A 20691-nucleotide genomic window follows, 5' to 3' on the forward strand; every position below is an offset into this window, starting at 1 on the left:
CTAGGGCAATCATTACATAAAGCTGAGAATCTAAGTTCCTAACTCCGCTGGCCCCTGTCCAGGAAAGACAAGCGTCTAACCCTGTGAGGGAGAGAGCCCGCGATGACTGAACCCGACATCATGATGATGGAGGAAGGGGAACCGGACTCGACCGTGAGGCAGTCCGGCCGACCGTCCCAGGGTGGGGAGCTGTCAGCCATCCGAGAGGAGGCGAGCTCCGAGTCGGAGAGTGAAGCCGGGGGGCTGAAAACGGCCCCGGAGACCACCGTAACTTCGCCGGGCGAGCTGCTCACCTGGGATGAGACCCAAGGAGATGCCACGGCAACGGGGGGTCCCTCCTGGAGGCAGAGATACCCATTATCCCCCAACGTGGTGCAGGTGCAGCCAACGGAGGGCTCACCCACTCCGGATCGGATCCGAGTGTTGGAGTCCAAAATGGATTCGTTGGAAGCTATATTGAAACAGCTGAGCTTGGATGTGACCTCGTTGCGAGAGGTCCGGGAAGAATCAAGCCAAAGGCATTCAACCCCCTCGTCCCAGGGGCTGTCCCCGGAACGGCGACGGGTGGTGCGGAGGCGCGAAGGGGACCAGTCGGTCCAGATGGAAATCGCAGCATCGCCAGGGCGATCGCCCCGGGGCCCCGTGCCGCCCCGAGCCAGGGAAACACGAGCCGCGGCAGCACCGGTGGTGGGGCGCAGCGCGGTGGGAGGCGGCATGCGAGACTTCCCTGTTAAGTTTGATGGGGATCCGACCAAACTCTCGTTCTTCCTGACGAACGCGAAAGCCTACATGGAAGAATGGGGGGCGTTTTTCCAATCGGAAAAGGCAAGGATCATCACCATTGCCACCAAACTGAAGGGGAGGGCGGCAGACTGGTATGTCCAGATGTGCCAGTCGGAGGCGCCTGAACTGGAAAGTCTCGAGGAGTTCCTCGGGGCGTTGAAGCAACACTTCGAGGACCCCTTAGCAAAGGAGAGAGCAAAGCGAGCCCTGAAGGAACTCAAGCAGGGGTTCAGATCAGTGGCCGATTATGCTTTGGAGTTTAAAGCGCTAGCTGGGAAGGTGGATGACTGGTCCCAAGCAACCATTATCGAGCTCTTCAAGGATGGCTTGAATACAGAAGTGCTACGCTGGTCCCTGGGGAGGGACGACCCATACACGCTGTATGAGTGGATCCTGCTGGCGGGGAGGGCTGAACATGCCCAGGAGATCTTTGCCCAGCGGAAGACCGCCAAGTCGGGGCGGGAGGTGAAGCCCAGCCGCCCATCGACCACCGGGGGGAAACCGGGACAACGACCCTGGGACGAGGAGCGGGAGAAGCGATACGCAAAAGGCTTGTGTCTGAGATGTGGTAAGGAGGGGCATCGAGTGGCAGCATGCCCAAAAGCGAAGGTAGAGGAACGGCCCGGAAAACCGCCAGCAAAGTCCCCTGCATTGCCGAGGAAACAGAAAGCTGCGGTGGCTGAAACCGAGGGAGACGATGTGATGTTCTTCGAAATTGAGGGGGAGACCGAAATCCCGCAGCCGGGGGGAAACGCCAGCCACCTGCTCTAAAGGGCGCCGCTGGGCAGGTGGTAGAGGACGGGCGCGAGCCTCCATCGGTGAGTGGCACTTACCGCATACTCATGGTGAAATTGAAATTGGGCTCCCAATCCAAGACTGTGGAAGTATGGGCCATGATTGATTCGGGGTGTTCCCGATGTCTTATGCACCCCGACGTGGTGGCAGCTTTGGAGCTCTCCACGTTCCCTTTACAGCGACCCATCGCTTTTACTCAATTGGATGGGTCCGTGGCAGGGGGCAAACCGGTCACCCATTTTACAGGGCGTGTAGCCTTGCAACTGGGCAGTCACCAGGAAGGGTTATCTTTTGTAGTGGCTCCGGTTGGGGGACCATTGGTGGTGTTGGGGGTACCCTGGTTGGTGCAGCAAAATCCCCAAATAAACTGGGTCTACCGAACTATCACGTTTAGGGATGGATTTTATCAAGCGGCAGAGGGGAAGGGTGCCCCAGAGGAGATGGTGGGGGTTGCGGCAGCTGCGACTCCGCCTTACCCGGCCTCTCCTCTGGAAGGCTTGCCGGCTGAGTACAGGATGTTTGCTGATGTATTTGGTGAAAAGGAAGCTGACCAGTTGCCTCCCCATCGAAAAACGGACTGTGCCATAGAACTGCTACCCAACACTCAATTGCCTAAACCAAAAATTTATTCCATGACGCAAAAGGAACTGACTCTGTTGAGGGAATTTGTAGACAAAAATTTGGAGCGCGGATTTATTGAGCCGGCGAATTCACCCGTGGGGGCGCCGGTTCTTTTTCGCCCAAAAAAGGACGGCACATTGAGACTTTGTACGGATTTCCGCGGATTAAATGCCGTCTCAATTTCCAACAAATATCCCTTGCCATTGATAAAGGACATGTTGTCACATCTGGCCAAGGGCAAGATCTTCTCTAAACTGGATTTAAGAGAAGCCTACTATCGTGTACGAATCAAGGAGGGTGATGAGTGGAAAACTGCATTTAATTGCCCGTTGGGAGCCTTCCAGTATAAGGTGTTGCCGTTTGGGTTGGCTGGGGCCCCTGGGGTATTTATGCAATTAATCAATGAAGTTTTGCATGAACATCTGTTTAAAGGTGTATTGGTGTATTTAGATGATGTATTGATTTATACGGAAACCATGAAAGAGCATGTAGCTCTGGTAAAGAAAGTCTTGTGTAAACTCAGATCTGCTGAATTGTATGCAAAGCTATCAAAATGTGCCTTTCATCAGACCCAAATTGACTACTTGGGGTATAGGATTTCTGATAAAGGTATAGAAATGGACCCTGCCAAGGTGCAGGCTATCATGGACTGGGAGAGTCCCCGCACCCGCAGGCAACTTCAAAGTTTCTTGGGGTTCAGCAACTACTACAGATTGTTCATCAGGGGGTTCGCTGAGATTGCCTTGCCCCTAACGGAGCTGCTTCGAACAAAAGGGGTGGGAGATACTAGGAGAGTCAAAAATCCCGGAGCGCTGTTGAGGTGGACGCCCGCTTGTCAAACGGCGTTTGAGCGGCTGAAAGCAGCGTTCGTCAAAGAGCCCATTTTACAACATCCTGATCCCTCCAAGCCTTTCGTGGTACAGGCAGATGCCTCCGATTATTCTATTGGGGCATTATTGATGCAAAAAGATGAGGCAGGATGCCTCAAACCCTGTGCCTATCTATCCCGCAAATTCTCCGAGACTGAGAGACGTTGGCATGTTTGGGAAAAGGAGGCATTTGCAGTGAAAGCTGCCTTAGAAGCTTGGCGGCATCTATTGGAAGGGGCAAATCATCCCTTTGAGGTCTGGACTGATCATAAAAACTTGGAGGCTCTTAGTACCCCTCGAAAACTGAGCCCTAAACAGGTTCGTTGGGCTCAATTTTTCAATCGCTTCAACTTTCAGTTCAAATTTATTCCAGGGAAAAAGAACTTCTTGGCTGATGCCTTGTCCAGGCAACCTCAGGACTCTGGGGCGGCGCCAGATGTGGTGAGCACCCTCTGGACGGCGCCCCAATTGGGCATGCAGGCTGTGACGCGAAGCCAAACGCGCGCGCAGCAACCGCCTACCACAAGCGCTGCTCAGCCAAGCACTTTGTCAATTCCCTCCCAATTGCAACAAAAGTTTCTAAAAGAGCTAAAAACTGATACTTGGTTGCTTGCGAATAAAGATACTGTTACTTTTGACAGAGGCTTCGCTTGGAAATCCGACCGCCTCTACGTTCCTGAAACCCTCAGGAAAGATGTGTTAACACGTTCCCACGATGACAAACTCGCAGGTCACTTTGGGTTTGTGAAAACCCTGCACCTCGTTCGGAGGCAATTCTGGTGGCCCACATTACGCAAAGATGTCAAAGACTACATTGCTTCCTGCACTGTCTGTGCAATGTCCAAGCGCAAGGTGGGCAAACCCCAGGGATTGCTGCAGCCGGTAGCAACCCCCTCTTCCCCTTGGGAAGAAATATCCATGGACTTTATTGTAGAGCTCCCACCCAGCCAACGCAAAACGGTCATTTGGGTGGTCAAAGACTATTTTTCCAAACAGGCTCACTTTATTCCTTGCGTGTCCATTCCGTCGGCACGTCAATTGGCCCGCCTGTTCCTTGTACACGTGTACAGGCTACACGGATGTCCCTCCCGCTTGATTTCGGACAGGGGTACACAATTCACCTCACAGTTTTGGCGGGCTTTTCTCAAGCTGTTAGGCACGAAGCAAGCCCTCTCCACGGCTTGGCATCCTCAAACGGACGGGGCCACTGAGGCTGTTAACTCTACTCTGGAGCAATACCTTCGCGCTTTTGTGAATTATCAGCAGGACAATTGGGTGGACCTCTTACCATTTGCTGAAGTGGCTTACAACAATGCAGTGCATCAAAGCACTGGACAAACCCCGTTTCGAGTGGCTCTGGGTAAAGACTTTGTACCTATCACTGATCTCCCACAACCTCCTGCCAGTGCAGTCACTACAGATGATTGGTCGACACAACTGGCTGACTCTTGGCCAATGATTCAACAGGCATTGGCTGATGCACAAGCAGATTATAAACTGTATGCTGATCGGAAGCGTGCCCCACACCCTGCATTCCAAATTGGGGACTCAGTCTACCTTTCTACCAAGTTTATCAAATCTGCACAACCTTCAAAGAAACTGGCACCTAAATTTGTGGGTCCTTTCCCAATCGTTGCTCAGATTAACCCTGTGACTTTTAAACTTGACTTGCCTCATAACCTGAAACGCTTACACCCTGTTTTTCATTGCAGCTTACTCAAACCGACTATTCCTTCTGATCGCTGGCATCGGCAACCTCCACCCCCCACCCCCATCATGATTGATGGTCAGCAACACTTCGAAGTTAAAGAAATCCTCGACTCTAGACGCCTTCGCAATACTTTGCAATATTTAGTTCGTTGGAAACATTTCCCTCATCCTGAGTGGGTCGCTGCATCTGATGTGGCTTCCCCGGTTCTGGTGGCCCGTTTCCACTCCGCTTATCCCTCGAAACCTGGTCCCTAGGGGTATTTTTAGGGAGGCGGTATGTCATGTGCGCCGTTTCAATGTCTTTGATGCATCGTAACGTTTCGCATGTCATTAATTGGATGCGTGTTTCAGTTGTCTAGGGAGGATGGGAACCATTATCTTTTGGCTTTGCTTTGGAATGTATTTGTATTATCTACTGCGCTCAAGGTTACTTTCCCAGGCTAGCAACTCTGCCGATTGCTAGCACCTGTGCCGGGCGGGGCTGTTACGAGGGAGGCGGGATACGTTTGAAGCAAGGGTTTAAGTTTGTATTTGGCGCGCTTTTGCTCATTCTCAGCTTTCTCTGTATTTGTCTCCAGTACTTTAATAAATCAGATTTCATTCAGCATCCTCTTGTGAGTCTGAGTATTTGGGGCTAGGGCAATCATTACATCATGTGGCCGGCATGACTACACGGAACGCCATTACCTGCCCACCGAAGCGGTACCTATTAATCTACTCACATTGGCATGTTTTCGAACTGCTAGATTGGCAGTACAATAATGGTAGCCACATCTTAAAATGGCTTTAAAAAGAGATAGATTAGAATATTACTCCATTAGCCATATTTGCTAAATAGAAGCCCTGTTTACACTCAGAAATCACTACCTCTATTCAGATAGTGAAGGGCAGGCTATGGCATTTGCATCCTATTTGTAGGAGTTTTACAGGCATCCTCTCAGCCACTGTTGGTAATGGGATTTTGGATAAAAAGATTTGTAGCCCTTCCGGTGTTAACTTCTTATGTTCTCAAGAATGAATATTTTCCTGTGAGTTTAAACATACTCAAGGCTGAAGTAGAAACGATATTATTTATTATCTTTTTATCCAGTTTTGACCTCCTAAAAATAATCTCCAAACTAGGTGTTGGCCATTAGCACATACTTCTTTTATTTTCTGTATAGGAGCCATGATGAAGTGTGAGCAGACACAGGGCCATGAGAAAGTTTAGCTCTTTCTTTCTCTGCCAAAGTTTCAAGCAAAAAAAAAGCCTCTTGAAAGATGTTATTTGTATTTCAAGGGAAGGTCACATTGGAGCCAGTGAGGGATTTCTTTGAACTTTTAAAGCCTTTTCTGTTGTGGTACCTGCTGTTTGGAACTATCTTCCCCCAAATCCCAAAATTCAGTTGGCCCTGAGCCTTTAGGAAAGCTTTAAAAGCTTGGTCCCCCCCCTCCACTCCCCTCACCCTGCATTGGGTCAGGACGATAGATGAGCCCACCTTTGGGTTGGGGAGTGTGTGTTGTATGCTACCAGTGTGCTAATTTTGCTTTGTTTTGTTGCTATTGTTGGTTTTAATTGTAATGTGGGTTTTCCTTTGGTTTTATTGATGTACACTGTCCAGAGTCATGACTATGTGAGGTCAACCCTATAAATCTTTTATATAAATAAAGAAATGGCAGTTTTAGAAAAGTTTTTTTATCAAAATAGTGATGGGGAAAGAAAAACTTCCAACTGCATCTTCCACAATTTTCCTTGTAGTTACTACATGTTTGGTAAAAAATATGTATGGCTCTTTACTTGCATTCATATAATTACATCATGTTAAGTTTGGCTCCTACTTGTGAGTTGGACTAAAGCAAATGCAGCAGATAAGCTGTTTGTAGGATTAGAATACACACCAATCATGCCAAAGGGAATTACATTATATTGAAATATTCAGCTGCTTGGCAGTTTTAAGAGTCTGCAGCGAGGGCTTTCTTGATTCACACCAGGCTTCATAATCTTTTACCAGCTGTCCAGCTTGTACCAGAACAAAATAGGACTTCTTTGATCACTGTAGAACTGCTCATTCTTCTGAGAATTGTTTCAAAACCCTTGAGTGAAATCATGGTTAATGGTCTTTTAAATGTCACCTTTCCTATACAACATACAAGATCACCTTCATAAAATTTTATCTAGTACAGTTTTATAGTGAGAACAAAAAACAACCAGTTTATAAGTAAATAGAAATACCCTTTTCTTAAAAGGATTAAAAGACAGCATGCACATATACCCATCATCACAATATCCCTTTCCAGGGTAAGATACGTTATGCGAGGCTCAGGAAAGGAATAATAAGCTAAAGGAATTAAAGAGGTAAGGGGGAAAAGGAAACATGGCCACATTTAGTTTATAACAACATCTTTCACTATACTTCCCTATCCTTGCAAACTATTCCTGCTTCCACCTTCATTCATACCTCAATGATCTCTTGAAGAGTGAAAATCTGTTGTGCACCAGCCATCCTTGGATTTTCCATAAATTATTCTATATAAATTATAAGTTATTTTATATTTTATATTTTATAATATATTTTATTTTATACCCATAAATTATTTTATATAACTTATTCCACAAGTTATATAAAAGCCTCACTGGATTTTCCACAAGTTATTCATTGTTACCTCTCATAGCCCTTCTCTGCAATGAGAATTCCGCCAAACATCTTCCCAGGCACACTTAAGAAATTAATCCCACTGGGGTTGTTTTGCATTCCCTTAGTTTAAGGATACCACAGCAACCTTCTTCCAATTGTCAGGCACAAATACAGTCTTCACCCACGCATTAAACAAGTTGCACAGTCACTCCATAAAAATCCAATAACCCAGTTTTATTGTTTCTCCAGTTACATAATCCACACCTGTAGCTTTACCATTTTTCATTATGCTCACAGCACTTCTGGCTTTCCTTCATCCATTATTTCTCGGACACTAGCCCGCCATCATCCCTTCACTTCAGCTTCATCACAATTCATTTTGTTATTTTTATTTTTAAGCCAATCATTCCTTATCGCCTGATTCCAGGCCAACTTTTTACTATTGTTAAAATTGTTCTGCATTTTCTCTGCTTCTTTCAATCTTAACCAGTCCTTGCTCTTTGACCATATTTTTGCAAATATTTTCTCTATTTATACACATTATACAATGTATTTCTCTCATCCTCATTTCTTGCAATAGTCACTCCCATACCTGCATTTTTTTCTCATGTACAGCCTCTTTCAGTTCATCATTCCTCCAAACATTTTTTTTCATACTTCCCATTAGTGTGATTCCAAAATCTTCCTGTGATGCTCTGTAATTTAATACTTTTCATGCTCTTCCAAGCACTCTCCTCTTTCCACTTCTTATACCTATTTTCCATCTTGTCTCACTCCTCACTTAAACATTAACACAACAATTGATCGACCTCGTGTCCATCTTGAAGAAACCCAGCAACCCGTGTCAGCAGACTGCGAGTTGCCAGCAGGAAGGGGGAGCGAGACTGCTGTGTGAATTATATTGTTTGGGTTAGGTGATCTTTGCCCAAGGTCACCGGGCAGAAACCGTTCGAGCCAGCTGCTAGCACCAGGCAGGGGACATACCTCTGTGGGGAGCTAAAGGGGGGGAATAACGGCTTGTGATTTTAAACTGTAGAACGCATGGGAAATTTTATTTGCAACTTTGGCTTTGTATCAGACACTTCACTTCATTAAACAGTTTATCTAGCTAAAGGCTTGTGAGCTGTCATTGAGTGAATGCTCAAGTGGTCTGTGCATTACATAAAGTTGCAAATCATTAACCTAGAAGCTCTACCTGGTGGTAACCCCCCAGTTGAGAGTTGAGGAAATGTCCAAAATGTTGAGACCAAGGATAAAGGAGTCCTCACCTTCAGAGGACACGGGCCAAACCGTCCTTTATGTGAAGGAAACTGAGGAGCTGGGGGAGGCAATGGAAGAGAGTGGGGAGGAAGCACTTGAAGAGAACCCCAAGGCTGCACCGGGAGAAATCACCAAGTTGGATAGCGCCCTCATTGTTCTGGACCTGATCCGTGAACCAGACTCCTGACTCAGGGGTGCTATGCACGGATCCAGGAGCAACTGCAGGGGCTGAAGGTGGAGGCGTAACCGCGAGCCCCCAACCCATCGAAATCCAAGCGAGGGTTTTAAGCCCCAGGTCCCAAGGGTCCATGAATGGAACATCATCCACACCGCAAAACATTCAAGTCTGGGAAGCTAGAATGTCAGCAATGGAAGAAATGATGCAGCACATGTCAAAAGCCCTAGACTATCAGATGTTCCATCAAGGAGAGGGCTCCCGGGCGTTGGGAGGAAGAGCCATAACCAAAACAATGATCAGATAAAAGAAACCTGAGTCCAGGCCAGAAATGTAATTTGAGAAAGCATCCCAGACATGACTCTCCCTAGTTCTCATGAAGAAAAAAGGAGGAAGGGGGGAAGCGCATTCAGACTTGCAAGATTCTGTTACTATAACTTTATAATAAAAATAGTATTAGCTTGTGTGTCTTTGGTTTCCAAATTTAGTTTACCTTGGACGGCTGACAATAAAGTATGATGAAATTTAGAGAAAATCTGGTATAGACACTACAGTTCACTGTTTTAATTGACTTTTGGATTCCCAGACAGGCTCACACATACTACAACTGTAATCAAAAGGAGAGAAGAAAGGATGATTCTCTGCCTTCTCTGCCTTTCTTCAACTATCCATTGGTAGAGAGATGACTCTTTTCTGAACTAAAACATGATAAAGCTTTTCCCTTCTCCCTATCCTGTGTGTGTGTGTGTGTGTGTGTGTGGAAAGTCTACAGGACAACATGAAATTACTCTCACTTGGGAGAATGATAGATTGTGAGTTGCAGCACACCATTTCCTGAACATGGATAGAAATGTTTAGCTCAGTGTTTCTCAACCTTGTCAACTTTAAGATGTGTGGACTTCAACTCCCAGAATTCCCCAGCCAGCCTGGCTTAGATGAACCATCTCTAGAGTGCCCATATGCTAGTATCACAAGAAGTTTGCTCTTTGCCATACCACTGAGAGGCAAAAGTAGGGGTGAGAAGTATAGTGTTGTCATTGGCTCTTAACCATACTGTATTGTTGGAAAGTATCTTTAAGATTCCAAAATGTTGACCCTCTCGCTGTCTAAGTGCAACTAAATTGTTCTTACAGGCTCGAAAAGCAAAGAGGCAAAATGACTTCTGGGGAAGTTGGGGAGAATGGGGCGAATGCAGCCGGAGCTGCGGTGGGGGTATCAGTCTTCGGCAACGGCACTGCTACTCACGGAGGTAATAATTGTTTCTTTCCAAGTCAGTTTCCTACTCCTTAAGTTCTATCATCTACAAGAAAGGATAGAACAGATCTTGTATGGAAAATTAAGAGGAGCCTCATGAAACATTATGCAGATTTCTTGGGCCATAAGTTGCCCATCCAATTGATGGAAGATGTTTTTGCCTTACTTTGTTCCTGCATGATGCTTGCCTCAATTAGCAGATAAAGACACATTTAAATATAGTGGGGATCTGGGTGACTGCAAGGAGTGATAACATAAGAGAATGAAATACATGGAGCAGAGCAACTTTCTCAACCTTTTGACCCTGGAGGAACCCTTGAAATATTTTTCAGGCCTTAGGGAACCCCTGCACATTCTGGCTCAAATTTAGGTTACAAAATTATTTTATTCGTTTCATGTGTAGGCCTGTAAACATGCATTAACAGTATTCTTAAATGAAAAATAAAGAATGAAACTTACCTCTTTAATGTGAAGTTGACTGAATTAGAAATAATTTTTTAAATAACTCATGATCTCCCAGGGAACCCCTAGTGACCTCTCACGGAACCCTAGGGTTCCACAGAACCCTGGTTGAGAAACCTTGGAGTAGAGGATGTAAGTATCATATCCCAACTTAGTATTGAAAGTAAATATCCTGGTATTAATAAGGTCATTAAAGAACTGTCACATGGCATAGCAGTTAAGTAACTGCTTGATTAATAACCTTTTAAAATAAATTAATCAATTTCTGGCTTGAATTTAGCCTCTACCCTAAGCAACTAGACACCTTTAGGTAAGCTGCTGTCATCAACAGTTTGAAAGGGAAGAAGGTATTAGCATCAATATTGGTTTTCCTTGCAGATTTGTTGAAAGGTTTACAATGTGCTCTGAACAGTTAGCACTACACAAAAACCACGAAGGTAATGATAACAGCAAAACTACAGTGGGATGCAGCTGTTCTTTTGATTCTGACCACAAGGGATAGAAGTGGACTTCTGATAAGCCATATTTCCACAGTTCTAGATTGGAAAGTCCCTCTGAAGTTCTAGATTGGAACAAACCTCTGAAGTTTGTTCAAGATCGGCAATTTTGAGATCAGCAGCAAAATCCAGGAAGGATCAAAAGTTTTCTGCCGATGTTACCTTTCTGTTAAAAGAGGACAGGTAGAGATAGAGGAAAAAAAACTGATTATTTGGGAAGATAGCACAAAAACATTTATTTTCCCAGCAGTTTGGATTTGGTGGCTCCCAGGCCAATGCCAGTCTAAGGTTCAGAATAACTCCCCACTCATTGTGATGCTAGAGTTTTCATGTTTTCCTGCTCTGCTTTACTCCACTCCAAAACTTCCAAGAATGGGTGTCACTGTGACCATTGCCTCAGCATTCTAGATGCTTTACATTTAATTTATTAATTTTTATTTTTAAATTGTAATTGTACAATTCCAGAATATTTTTAACCAGCCCTCTAGTCTCACGGTGGAAATTAACTTGGAAATTGCTTATGGCTCTTCTATGTATAAATATCTTTACAATAACCAGATCTAAAATGTGATGGGGTCTCCCCACCACTACCAAGCTGAAATTCTATGTGCGTGCTGCTTTGTTTGCAGATGTAGTAGACATAGCAGAGACATTGTAAGTATGCCATCATTTTGCAGACACGAACAAAGACTAGATGTTACATGTATGTAGTAATAAAAATGCCTGAGCCTTGCATGCCAGGGCAGGCAGAGCTGCACCCATAAGATGCAATGTTCTGGAGGATACGTACTAGTCTTGTATAAACAAGGCCAGACATTAAAAGTGTTGAATGCTACCATAACAGTGTTTTTAAAAATCAGTTTGTCCTAGGGTATTGCCAAATTACTAGATATGCATTCTAGATGAAGATCTCTTCCATCAACTCCCTTTTTTTTTTAATCTTTAAATTTGCACACACACAGAACTTAAAGCCAAGACACTCAATAATAACATGTCTGAAGATCTCATTGCTATATTTTACTAAACATTACTGGAAAGATCTGGTTTTTGCTATTTTTTTTAAACCAGGGAGTGTCCTGTTCTTTTCTTTTCTTTTCTTTTTTAAATCATGGAGAAGAATGTTGCTTACCTATAACTATTGAAAAATATATAATCTGGAGCTTAAATTGCTTCCATTGCAGTCAGAGTAATAACTTTGGTTTGGTCAGGCCTGCGAAGAGCACGCACGCTGTCTGTCTGTCTGTCTGTCTCTCTCTCTCTCTCTCAAGCAATGGGATATTGCAATTAGAAGAGGATATTGCAAGAAATGGTAAAGAGATTATGAGCATTTTCCCATTCTGAAAATTGAACAGTAAATTCCTAAATGCATTTAGAAAAATAATTTTAAAAATAACCATAAAAATGAACTTTTCAGAAAATAGAGAGGAATGTTGGGTCATTTTTTCCCAGTCTTGCAGCAAGCAAGATATGTCAGATACTTGCATAACGCTGACCCTCCAACTCAGAAAAGTATTCTTTACAACTCAGAAGCTTATATTCTTTGTTTAATCCATATAAGAGTATTATTTTTCTGATCATCTCAGATCAGAAAAATAATACTCTTATATGACTCAAATTGTAAGAGTCCAATATTGATCAGTATTTGAATGATGCTATTACAACTCCCACAATACTGTAGGCAATTTGTGAACTGCAAAAATCCATTTCCATGTAACAGAAGTGATGCCTGCAGGAAAGACCTTTGGATCCTGTCCAGTAAATAACTACTATGACCTTATTATGGTAAAACTTAGACTACCTTCCCCAAACTGGGGAAAGGATTGCCAATGTGTTGGGATTGCAAATCCAGAATTCCCAGCTATATAGCCAAAGAGAGAAAGGCTCATGTAATCTGAAAAAATCCATAGATGTGAGAGATTATTTTCCAAAGGTGCAACTCTAAATTCACTTTTCTTGCCATAAGTGTCATTGAATACAATAGGATCATACACGCAGGAATACCCTACAGATACTAAATTCTCCCCAAATTGTTCACCTGCCTTTTCAGTCAAAATTGACGTCAGAAGAAATTATACCATCCCTTCCCTGAAGCAAACTGTGTACTTTCCACTGCAGTGAATTCACATGATGGCGAACAACCATGTTTAGAAATTGCTTACTTTGCACAATGTGCTTATATGCAGCAAGATTCTATTATGGTCCATACCTGTTGTGCCTAGTGGTTTGTTCACGAATGAATTTTGTCAGGGGAAAAAATAGGAACTCTACCCCAGCCTGCTACCTACAGAGATTTACAGTCCCGATACTTTTATGATTTTGTCATGAGTCAAGGTAGTTGCAGATTAAAAGCCTTACTTGGCAGCATCTTCTGAATAGGAGTGCTGTTTCACAAGCAATTCCCATATGGGTGGGCTGGAGATTAAATTGCTCAAACCATATGGGTGGGGATGAATGATGCAATATTTCTTTGTGGTTAACGTATTAGTGAGATCACTTTACCACACCCCTGGGTTATTTAAACGGTACACAAGGCTTCCAGAATAGATTTCTTGTGAGGCTAAGATCACATTTAAGAAAATTTGATAGTTAAATTATCCCTTACCTGCCAGTTTGGTGCTCTGAGAAGGAGTTGGTACTCTTCCCCAAGAAGAGAAAGAAGCCTGAATGTTGAAATTAATTCATAAGATCTATCTTAAGGGAGAGGGGCTGTTGGCGCTTTCAGAGAACTTGTCTGACTTCAAGACAGCATTGACTATCCAAGAGTCTCACGGTCCTTCTGGTTCAATCCTGCGTTACAAATCTGCAATCCTAATTTGCAAACAGTGCTTAAGCTACAATTTTCAGTTCAGAAAACATAGACAATTATTTTAAGTACGGAAGAATTTGAATTCACTTGAATTTTTCAAGTGATTATTTGAGAGAAGAAAGAAGGATGTGAATTCATTACTTCTTTCAGCTGTAACAAACCATAGAATGTTGAAGCCTGGGAACATTATCTTTGAACCAGGCTTCATTCCTTCATTTTACAGGATTACTGAACTTTTAAAAAGCTAACCTAAACTCCTACCAGTTGGAGAAATAGGGAGCACAAGACATTTCCTTGGCAACCACTGCCTTGTTAGAAATATTAAAAATGATCCGGCATCACTAATCATTTCCAAGCTATTGCTGATTGTTACTGTGTATTTCAGGACAGATGGTGGGTCCAATTGCATAGGATCAACCCAAAGTTATCGCTCATGCAACATTCAGGTAATTTATTTATTTGTTTCTTAAAATATTCATAACTTTCCCCTTATCATAAGCATGTAATCCATGAAACACATACTGTCAGATAAAACAATAAGCCATACTGAGAAAACATAAAGGTGTAACGATCATAAAAAAGTATCAAAGGTTTTTAAAGGAATGGTAGGGCAAGGCCAGGGTTTGGTACTTAAGTTCCAAATGCCAAGTTTGAATGCCAAGTCTTTCCTGATGCCAAGAATGAAATTATTTTGGCTTCAGAAGAAAGTCACCCTAAAGCCAAGTGCCACGTCAGAGAAAACCATCTCTGTCTCTCACCCAGGGGTCCCTGAGGAAGTCTCCCACCCCCAATCTTAGTGTTCTAGTAGATGCATCCTGAAAGAGTTGCTATTTTCAATATTGGAATCCTAAATCACTTAAGTGTTATTATTAAGATCTTGAACTCCAACTAATTGCCTATAGTCAGGAAGCTCAGTTCCTTTAAGAGCAGTGTGACATGGTCTCTAAGAAATGTTCCAGATCGCAACCTTACTCCAGTATCCCTTTCTGCACTTTCAATTTGTCTTCAAGACAGAACCATTACAGGAGGAGAGCCATGTTTGTCTATATTAGCCAAAAATCAGAAGGAATCCAGTAGCCCCTTATCAGACTAACACATTTTATTTAAAAGGCATAAGCTTTTGTGAGCTGTAACTCTGGGCGGCGCACAACAACCAAAGAAATTCATTCATTCATTCATTCATTTGTTAGTTCATTCATGTGCCCGTCTCACTTAAACATGACTTTTAACTTTAGACAGTTAAAAACAAGTCTAAAACAAGCATAAAAAACAATTAAGCATAAATATAAAAAACACCATGGGAGAATGGACCAACAACCTACACACAGTGTAACCATCTTGCAGGCTCCATATTTCCATGGGATTCCCTGTTTCCATGGGATCTGCTGAAAAAGTCATGTTTTAAGAGATTTCCAGAAGGCCAGTAGGGTCAGGGCTAAATTACAATAAAATCAATAACACATAAAGATAAAAGTAGGCAGCATATAAGCAGCAGATCCTATAGAAACTGAACTCTGGAGTATTCTTCCAAATCAGTTGCTCCTGTGTCCCCTATTTTGGATAATAGATTTTTCTCTTATTTTCCCTAGGACTGCCCTGAGGGCTCCAGAGATTTTCGAGCAGAACAATGTGCTGAGTTTGATGGGACAGAATTTCAGGGGAAAAAATACAAGTGGCTCCCTTACTATGGAGGTAGTCTATTGATTCCTGTTGCCTGATGCTTCGCAGTGGGTGACACAGAGAATCTGGGTGAAAATGACATGGCTTTTTATGGAGGAAAATATCTGCTGAGATTCCCTGCCGGGAATATCTATTTAAACCATTTTAACCTGTCCTTCAGTTTAAAAAGCAGCAAGCAACAGACTTTTATATACATATACATATTCCGTTCAATCATGTCCAATTTTCAGAGACTGCCTGGACAAGTCCCTGCAGTTTTCTTGGCAAGGTTTTTCAAAAGTGGTTTGCCATTGCCTCCTTCCTAGGGCTGAGAGAGAGTGACTGGCCCAGGGTCACCCAGCTAGCCTTGTGTCTAAGATGGGACTAGAACTCACTGTCCCCTGGTTTCTAGCCTTGTGCCTTAACCACTACACCAAACTGGCTCTCATAGGAGTATAAAGGAGACAGGAAAAGCATGATCCAATTCTTAAAATTCCTGGGATAAAAACAGCCAGTTTGTCCATCAACTGATGGGTGAAGATGTTTGGAGAAGTAAAGTAATCACCCTGCTTCATTTCTCTCTTTTGGAATACAGCTAGGTCTCAATTAGGGTGGGTAATGAATCCCACAAAGTGGTTGCATTATTCAGATTCGCACTATTCCAAGTGATATTTCTATGGCAAATATGGTAATTGGTTCCAGCTCAACAGGAATAGGCAATTAAAATGTTCAGTCATTACTTTTTATATGTTTATTAATGAAATATTACAGTAAAGGATAAAAAGAATATACTTATAATTTAAATTTATGGTTAACAAAGTCACAGAGTAGCTATAGAAAGCAAAATAAAAACAAAAAATTCTACATATCATTCTTAAAGGTAAGCTTACTCAATTTTTAAATTGATCAAACAAACCAATGCTTGCATTAAATGTTTCTTCTACTTTCTTTCACTCTCTTAAGCAAATTTAAAGCTTTTGTCTCAATGGCTGCTCTGCTAAGGGGAATGAGTTTTTGATTGCAATCCTCAATCCATACAGATGTCTGTTTCTATCATATTCCTTGTAGATGTTTGAAAACCACAAAAAACTGATGCAACTTTACCTTTTTATTTCCCCTGCATGTTTTATAATATTGCACACCATAGATTCAGGCATTCTGACCTCTTATCCTATTTTAGAGTTGCTATGTCCACCCACATTCATGCCACTCAATTACATCCAGTTTTTGCTCTAATGTAATAATGAGCCTCTTGTTTTTTGAGCTTGTAATGTTTTCATCAGAAGGAATCTTCCTTTTGTCCATTTTGCACACACAAGCAAGTAGCGGTGTGTAAAACCCCAATGGTAACCCGGTAACCTCAACTGTGCACACACTAGCCTTGCATTAACCGAATGCTGGTTCATGTTAGATGTGATTTGGTATAGGCTGACCATACGTACCGTTTTGAATGGGACAGTACCATTTTTTTCACATTTCCTGACCATCCCGTCGTTTTAATATAAATGTCAATTTTGTCCCGTTTTTTAAAAAAAACCATTACTTAAAAATTTGAAAGTTCCCGTGAACCTGTCTGTCAGGATGGAGGCCGAGTCAGAAGAGGAAGAGCTGCTGATGACGGACGGTGAAGGCGCAAAATTCAAATTGGAGTCAGAGCCTCCGACTGGAGAAAGTCAGGGGCCGGAACCTCTACCGCTTATCAGCGTGCGCTTTAGGCGAGCTGAGAGGCGGGCCAAACAACGGGAGGTGTGATTGGCTCCTGTGAGAAAATGGCGGGAGAATCCCACCAATAAAAGGAAGCCAACGCTGGAACAGGTTACCAGAAACAACCATTCTAGCGAGCCCACACTGACAACCTGAGACTCCACGCTGGAACCTTTCTTGGAGCCCTTCCCTGCTGCCATGACAGAGCCCGCTCCAGAGCCCTGCCCAACTGCTGCACCGGACCCCAATCGTGGACCATGGAAACTCGTCGCGCCAGATGCCAGCCGCTTGCTCGCTGCTGTGCCCAAACTTGCCGCTGGGCCTTGCCTTGTTGCAGCACCAGACACCAGCCACTTACCCTGCCTTGCTGCTGCACCCGAACTCGCTGCTGAGCCTTGCCTTGTCACAGCACCCAATCTCGCCTCCTGGCCTTGGCCTGCCACCACATGGAGCATTGCTTTGGAGCCAGAGTTAGTCACCAAGCCTTGCCTTGTCTCTGCGCCTGATCTTGCCTCCTGGCCTTGCCTTGCCGCCACGTGAGACTCTGAGTCTGAGCCTTGTCTGCCTGTCATGCCCATGGACTTGCCTCGCCCTGTCTTGCAATCACGTGCCTGCCTTCCACACCTGACTGCCCCTCGCATTGGGAAACAGCGCCACAGGGACTGATCCACATGCAAACAGGCACTGGTCTGTTTTCCTGACTCTACTTGGGATTGTAAATAAAGATTGTCTAAAAGCACCACTTCTGTGTTGAGCCTTTAGCTGGAACAGGACAGTGTCACTGGTGATTGGACAGGTTCAGATTGTTCATGTAATAAAACTTTTTCATTTTAATGAAAACAAAAATCTTTTTATATTTACAGTAATCTGTTTAAGGACCAGCAAATGGATCTTAAAAACTCTTTAAAACATTTTTTATCATCTTACTTTTTCATGAATACGGAATATTACATAAGTTTAACTCGGTCCCATTTTTGCCATCCCAATGTCCCGTTTTTGTCTCAAGGAAATATGGTCAGCCTACTTGGTATCAATTTACAATCGCACTAAATTGAATATTGCATTATTCGAACTCGCATTAATTGCAACCTAGCTGTATATTCACTAAATCAGGGGTCAAAAGACAATTAAGACACTGAACTGTTTACAGCAGGTTTTCCTCTACATTTCATCATGCTTTCGGAATTGTTGATATGGCAGCCTGACTATAATTTGAAGTCTAACTTTTCTTGCATCTGATTGCCACTTGTTTGGCTGGTTCCCTTTGCAAGAAAATTATGTTCCTCTCCTACAAACTTCATAGTGGACATTTTTCCACTTGCCATGGCCAAGAATATTTAGCTCTGTAATTATGATGGACAGCAGACCAATTATGAATTGGAAGATAAGGTTCTCTTTATGGCTGGTCTAATAATACATGATAGTTGGAAAAAAATGCTGAATGTAAATAATGTATTTTTTTTTTAATAAACTGACCTTCCCCCATGGCAATCAAGGCAGAATTCACAGTCCTTCTGTACTCCTACTTCATTCTCATGTTGCAGAAAAATAGGTTAAAGTTGGGGGTTGGCCAGAAAATCTTCATGGCCATCCTTATCTGCCACTAAGCACTACACAGTATATTACTGTTCACTATATATCACTATATGTCATCTCATTGGTTGTATATCTACCTTGCACATTCCAGACTACTAAACCTGCAAGGGAGTCTCTATAATCAAGATCCTACCTTGCACAGAATATCATGAGCCTGTTTGGGATAGAACTGGACTTTGGTTGTACTTCCAGCATACAGATCACAATATCTCAAAACTGACTGGCTCTGTCCTTACCGTTACCAAGGCCTGATGCAAATTGCATAGACTGGCAAACTGGTCTATACCTTCCCTATCTCATTTAAAAGGCATTCTGTGGAAGAATAATTAATAATGCTGTTATAGCCAAATAAAAAACAATATGAAAAGTCCTATGTAAAAAGTGCTACATTAAAGCCTCAGCTAACCAAAGTCATGATGGGGGGCAGAGATCAATATCCATGGGCCCATATGGTGTTAACTATAATATATGGAAGTTTGCAACCTGGAATGAAAGAGGAATAAATGATAAAGAGCATGTATTAATAAATGGAAAGAAAGGAAAATAGATTCATCGTGTGTTTGTGAAATAAGAGAAAGGGGAAGGATATAAAAGATTTAAATAGAAGTGGTCTGAGCTTGTGGAGTAGAGTTCATTAATATATGCAGGGAAGTAAACAGGTAGATTTAATTATGAATGAAAGGGCTAAATGTATGTCAGAAAGTATGAATTGGTGTCATTTTGATTCTTGTGGATGTCTATACAGCAAGGTGATACTTTGGTGATAATTGCATATTACACTCCAGTAAATGGTGATAATGGAACAACCAGAGATGCATTTGGAGAAAAAATGTGCTATGCTTGAAATTAATGCAGTCCAGGAGAAAGATTTATTCTGCTGACTGACATAAATGGCTGGGTGGAACAAGACATGTGAGTACAGAAAAAGTGATTGGGATTTTCAAAGACCCAAGAATGAATGGGAATGATGACTGATTGGTTAATTTCTGCTTAGAAAAAAGTTTGTTTGAGTATGCAGTTTAATGATATGTCTATTCATGGAAAAGGAATGCATTCAAAAGGATGATTGATTTGACCATTTATCAGGGCTGCCACTGACGTGTAAGGTGCCTTTGTGCAGAAAGTTTTTTGCCGCCCCTCTACTTAATCATTTTATTTGCTAATTTTTTTTATTGAGAATCAGGACAGTGGATAAGAGTAGGTAGGAAGTTTGTAATAAGCTTTAACTTAGAGAACCAATGGAAAGACGGAAGGGTGTGGTTTTGTCACTGTGTAGAAGAAAACTTGGCCCAGCTCATATTTGTTAGGCTGAGCTTCCCAGAGCTGTAACAATATGTGCACCAGAAGATGTTAGTGGCACTCATAGTTTCCGATTGTGCGATACTTACGGTTTCTCTGAATTGATATGGAGCACTTGTTTCGGAAGAAGTGAAATCTGATACAAGCAAGCACATGCATTTGGTGTTTGGAATGGAGAATTTATTTTTAAAACTTAATTTGGCGCCCCCCATATCATGGCATCTTTGTGCAGTGCACAACTTGCATACCTGCTTGCGGCAGCCCTGTTGTTTATGATGAAGATAGAGAGAACAGTGAAGGATACAATGATGAAAGGTTTTGACTGTGGGATAGGCCACTGATAGTGTCAAGAGTGGATCTTGGGAAAAATAGGCACAGAAGAAAGGAAAAAAATGAAAGAATAATGGCTGCATGAAAAGAAAGTTCAAGTCCTGTACTGTATGAAACAATATGAAGACAGATTAATCTCCCAATAGAATTAATAAAAGTGACCAAAAGAAAAGGAGATGGGGAAGCCACTTGGAATAGAGTGAAATGAAGGGTGTATGAATGATGCTACAGAAGCTTGTTGAGCTTGTTTATGCAA

At 42.8% G+C, this 20691-nt stretch overlaps 1 protein-coding gene across 2 annotated transcripts in view; it reads left to right on the plus strand.

The window, feature by feature from the left end:
* PAPLN (papilin, proteoglycan like sulfated glycoprotein) overlaps positions 1-20691 on the plus strand; it is a 102519-nt gene that overhangs the window by 33936 nt on the left and 47892 nt on the right. For both annotated transcript variants that reach the window (XM_063289861.1, XM_063289862.1), the window contains exons 3-5: positions 9962-10077; positions 14233-14293; positions 15437-15539. In XM_063289861.1, the coding sequence (XP_063145931.1) occupies positions 9962-10077; positions 14233-14293; positions 15437-15539 (280 nt within the window). The remainder of the gene's footprint in view (positions 1-9961; positions 10078-14232; positions 14294-15436; positions 15540-20691) is intronic.

Source organism: Candoia aspera, chromosome 1 (assembly GCF_035149785.1).
Source record: "Candoia aspera isolate rCanAsp1 chromosome 1, rCanAsp1.hap2, whole genome shotgun sequence".
Lineage (NCBI taxonomy): Eukaryota > Metazoa > Chordata > Lepidosauria > Squamata > Boidae > Candoia > Candoia aspera.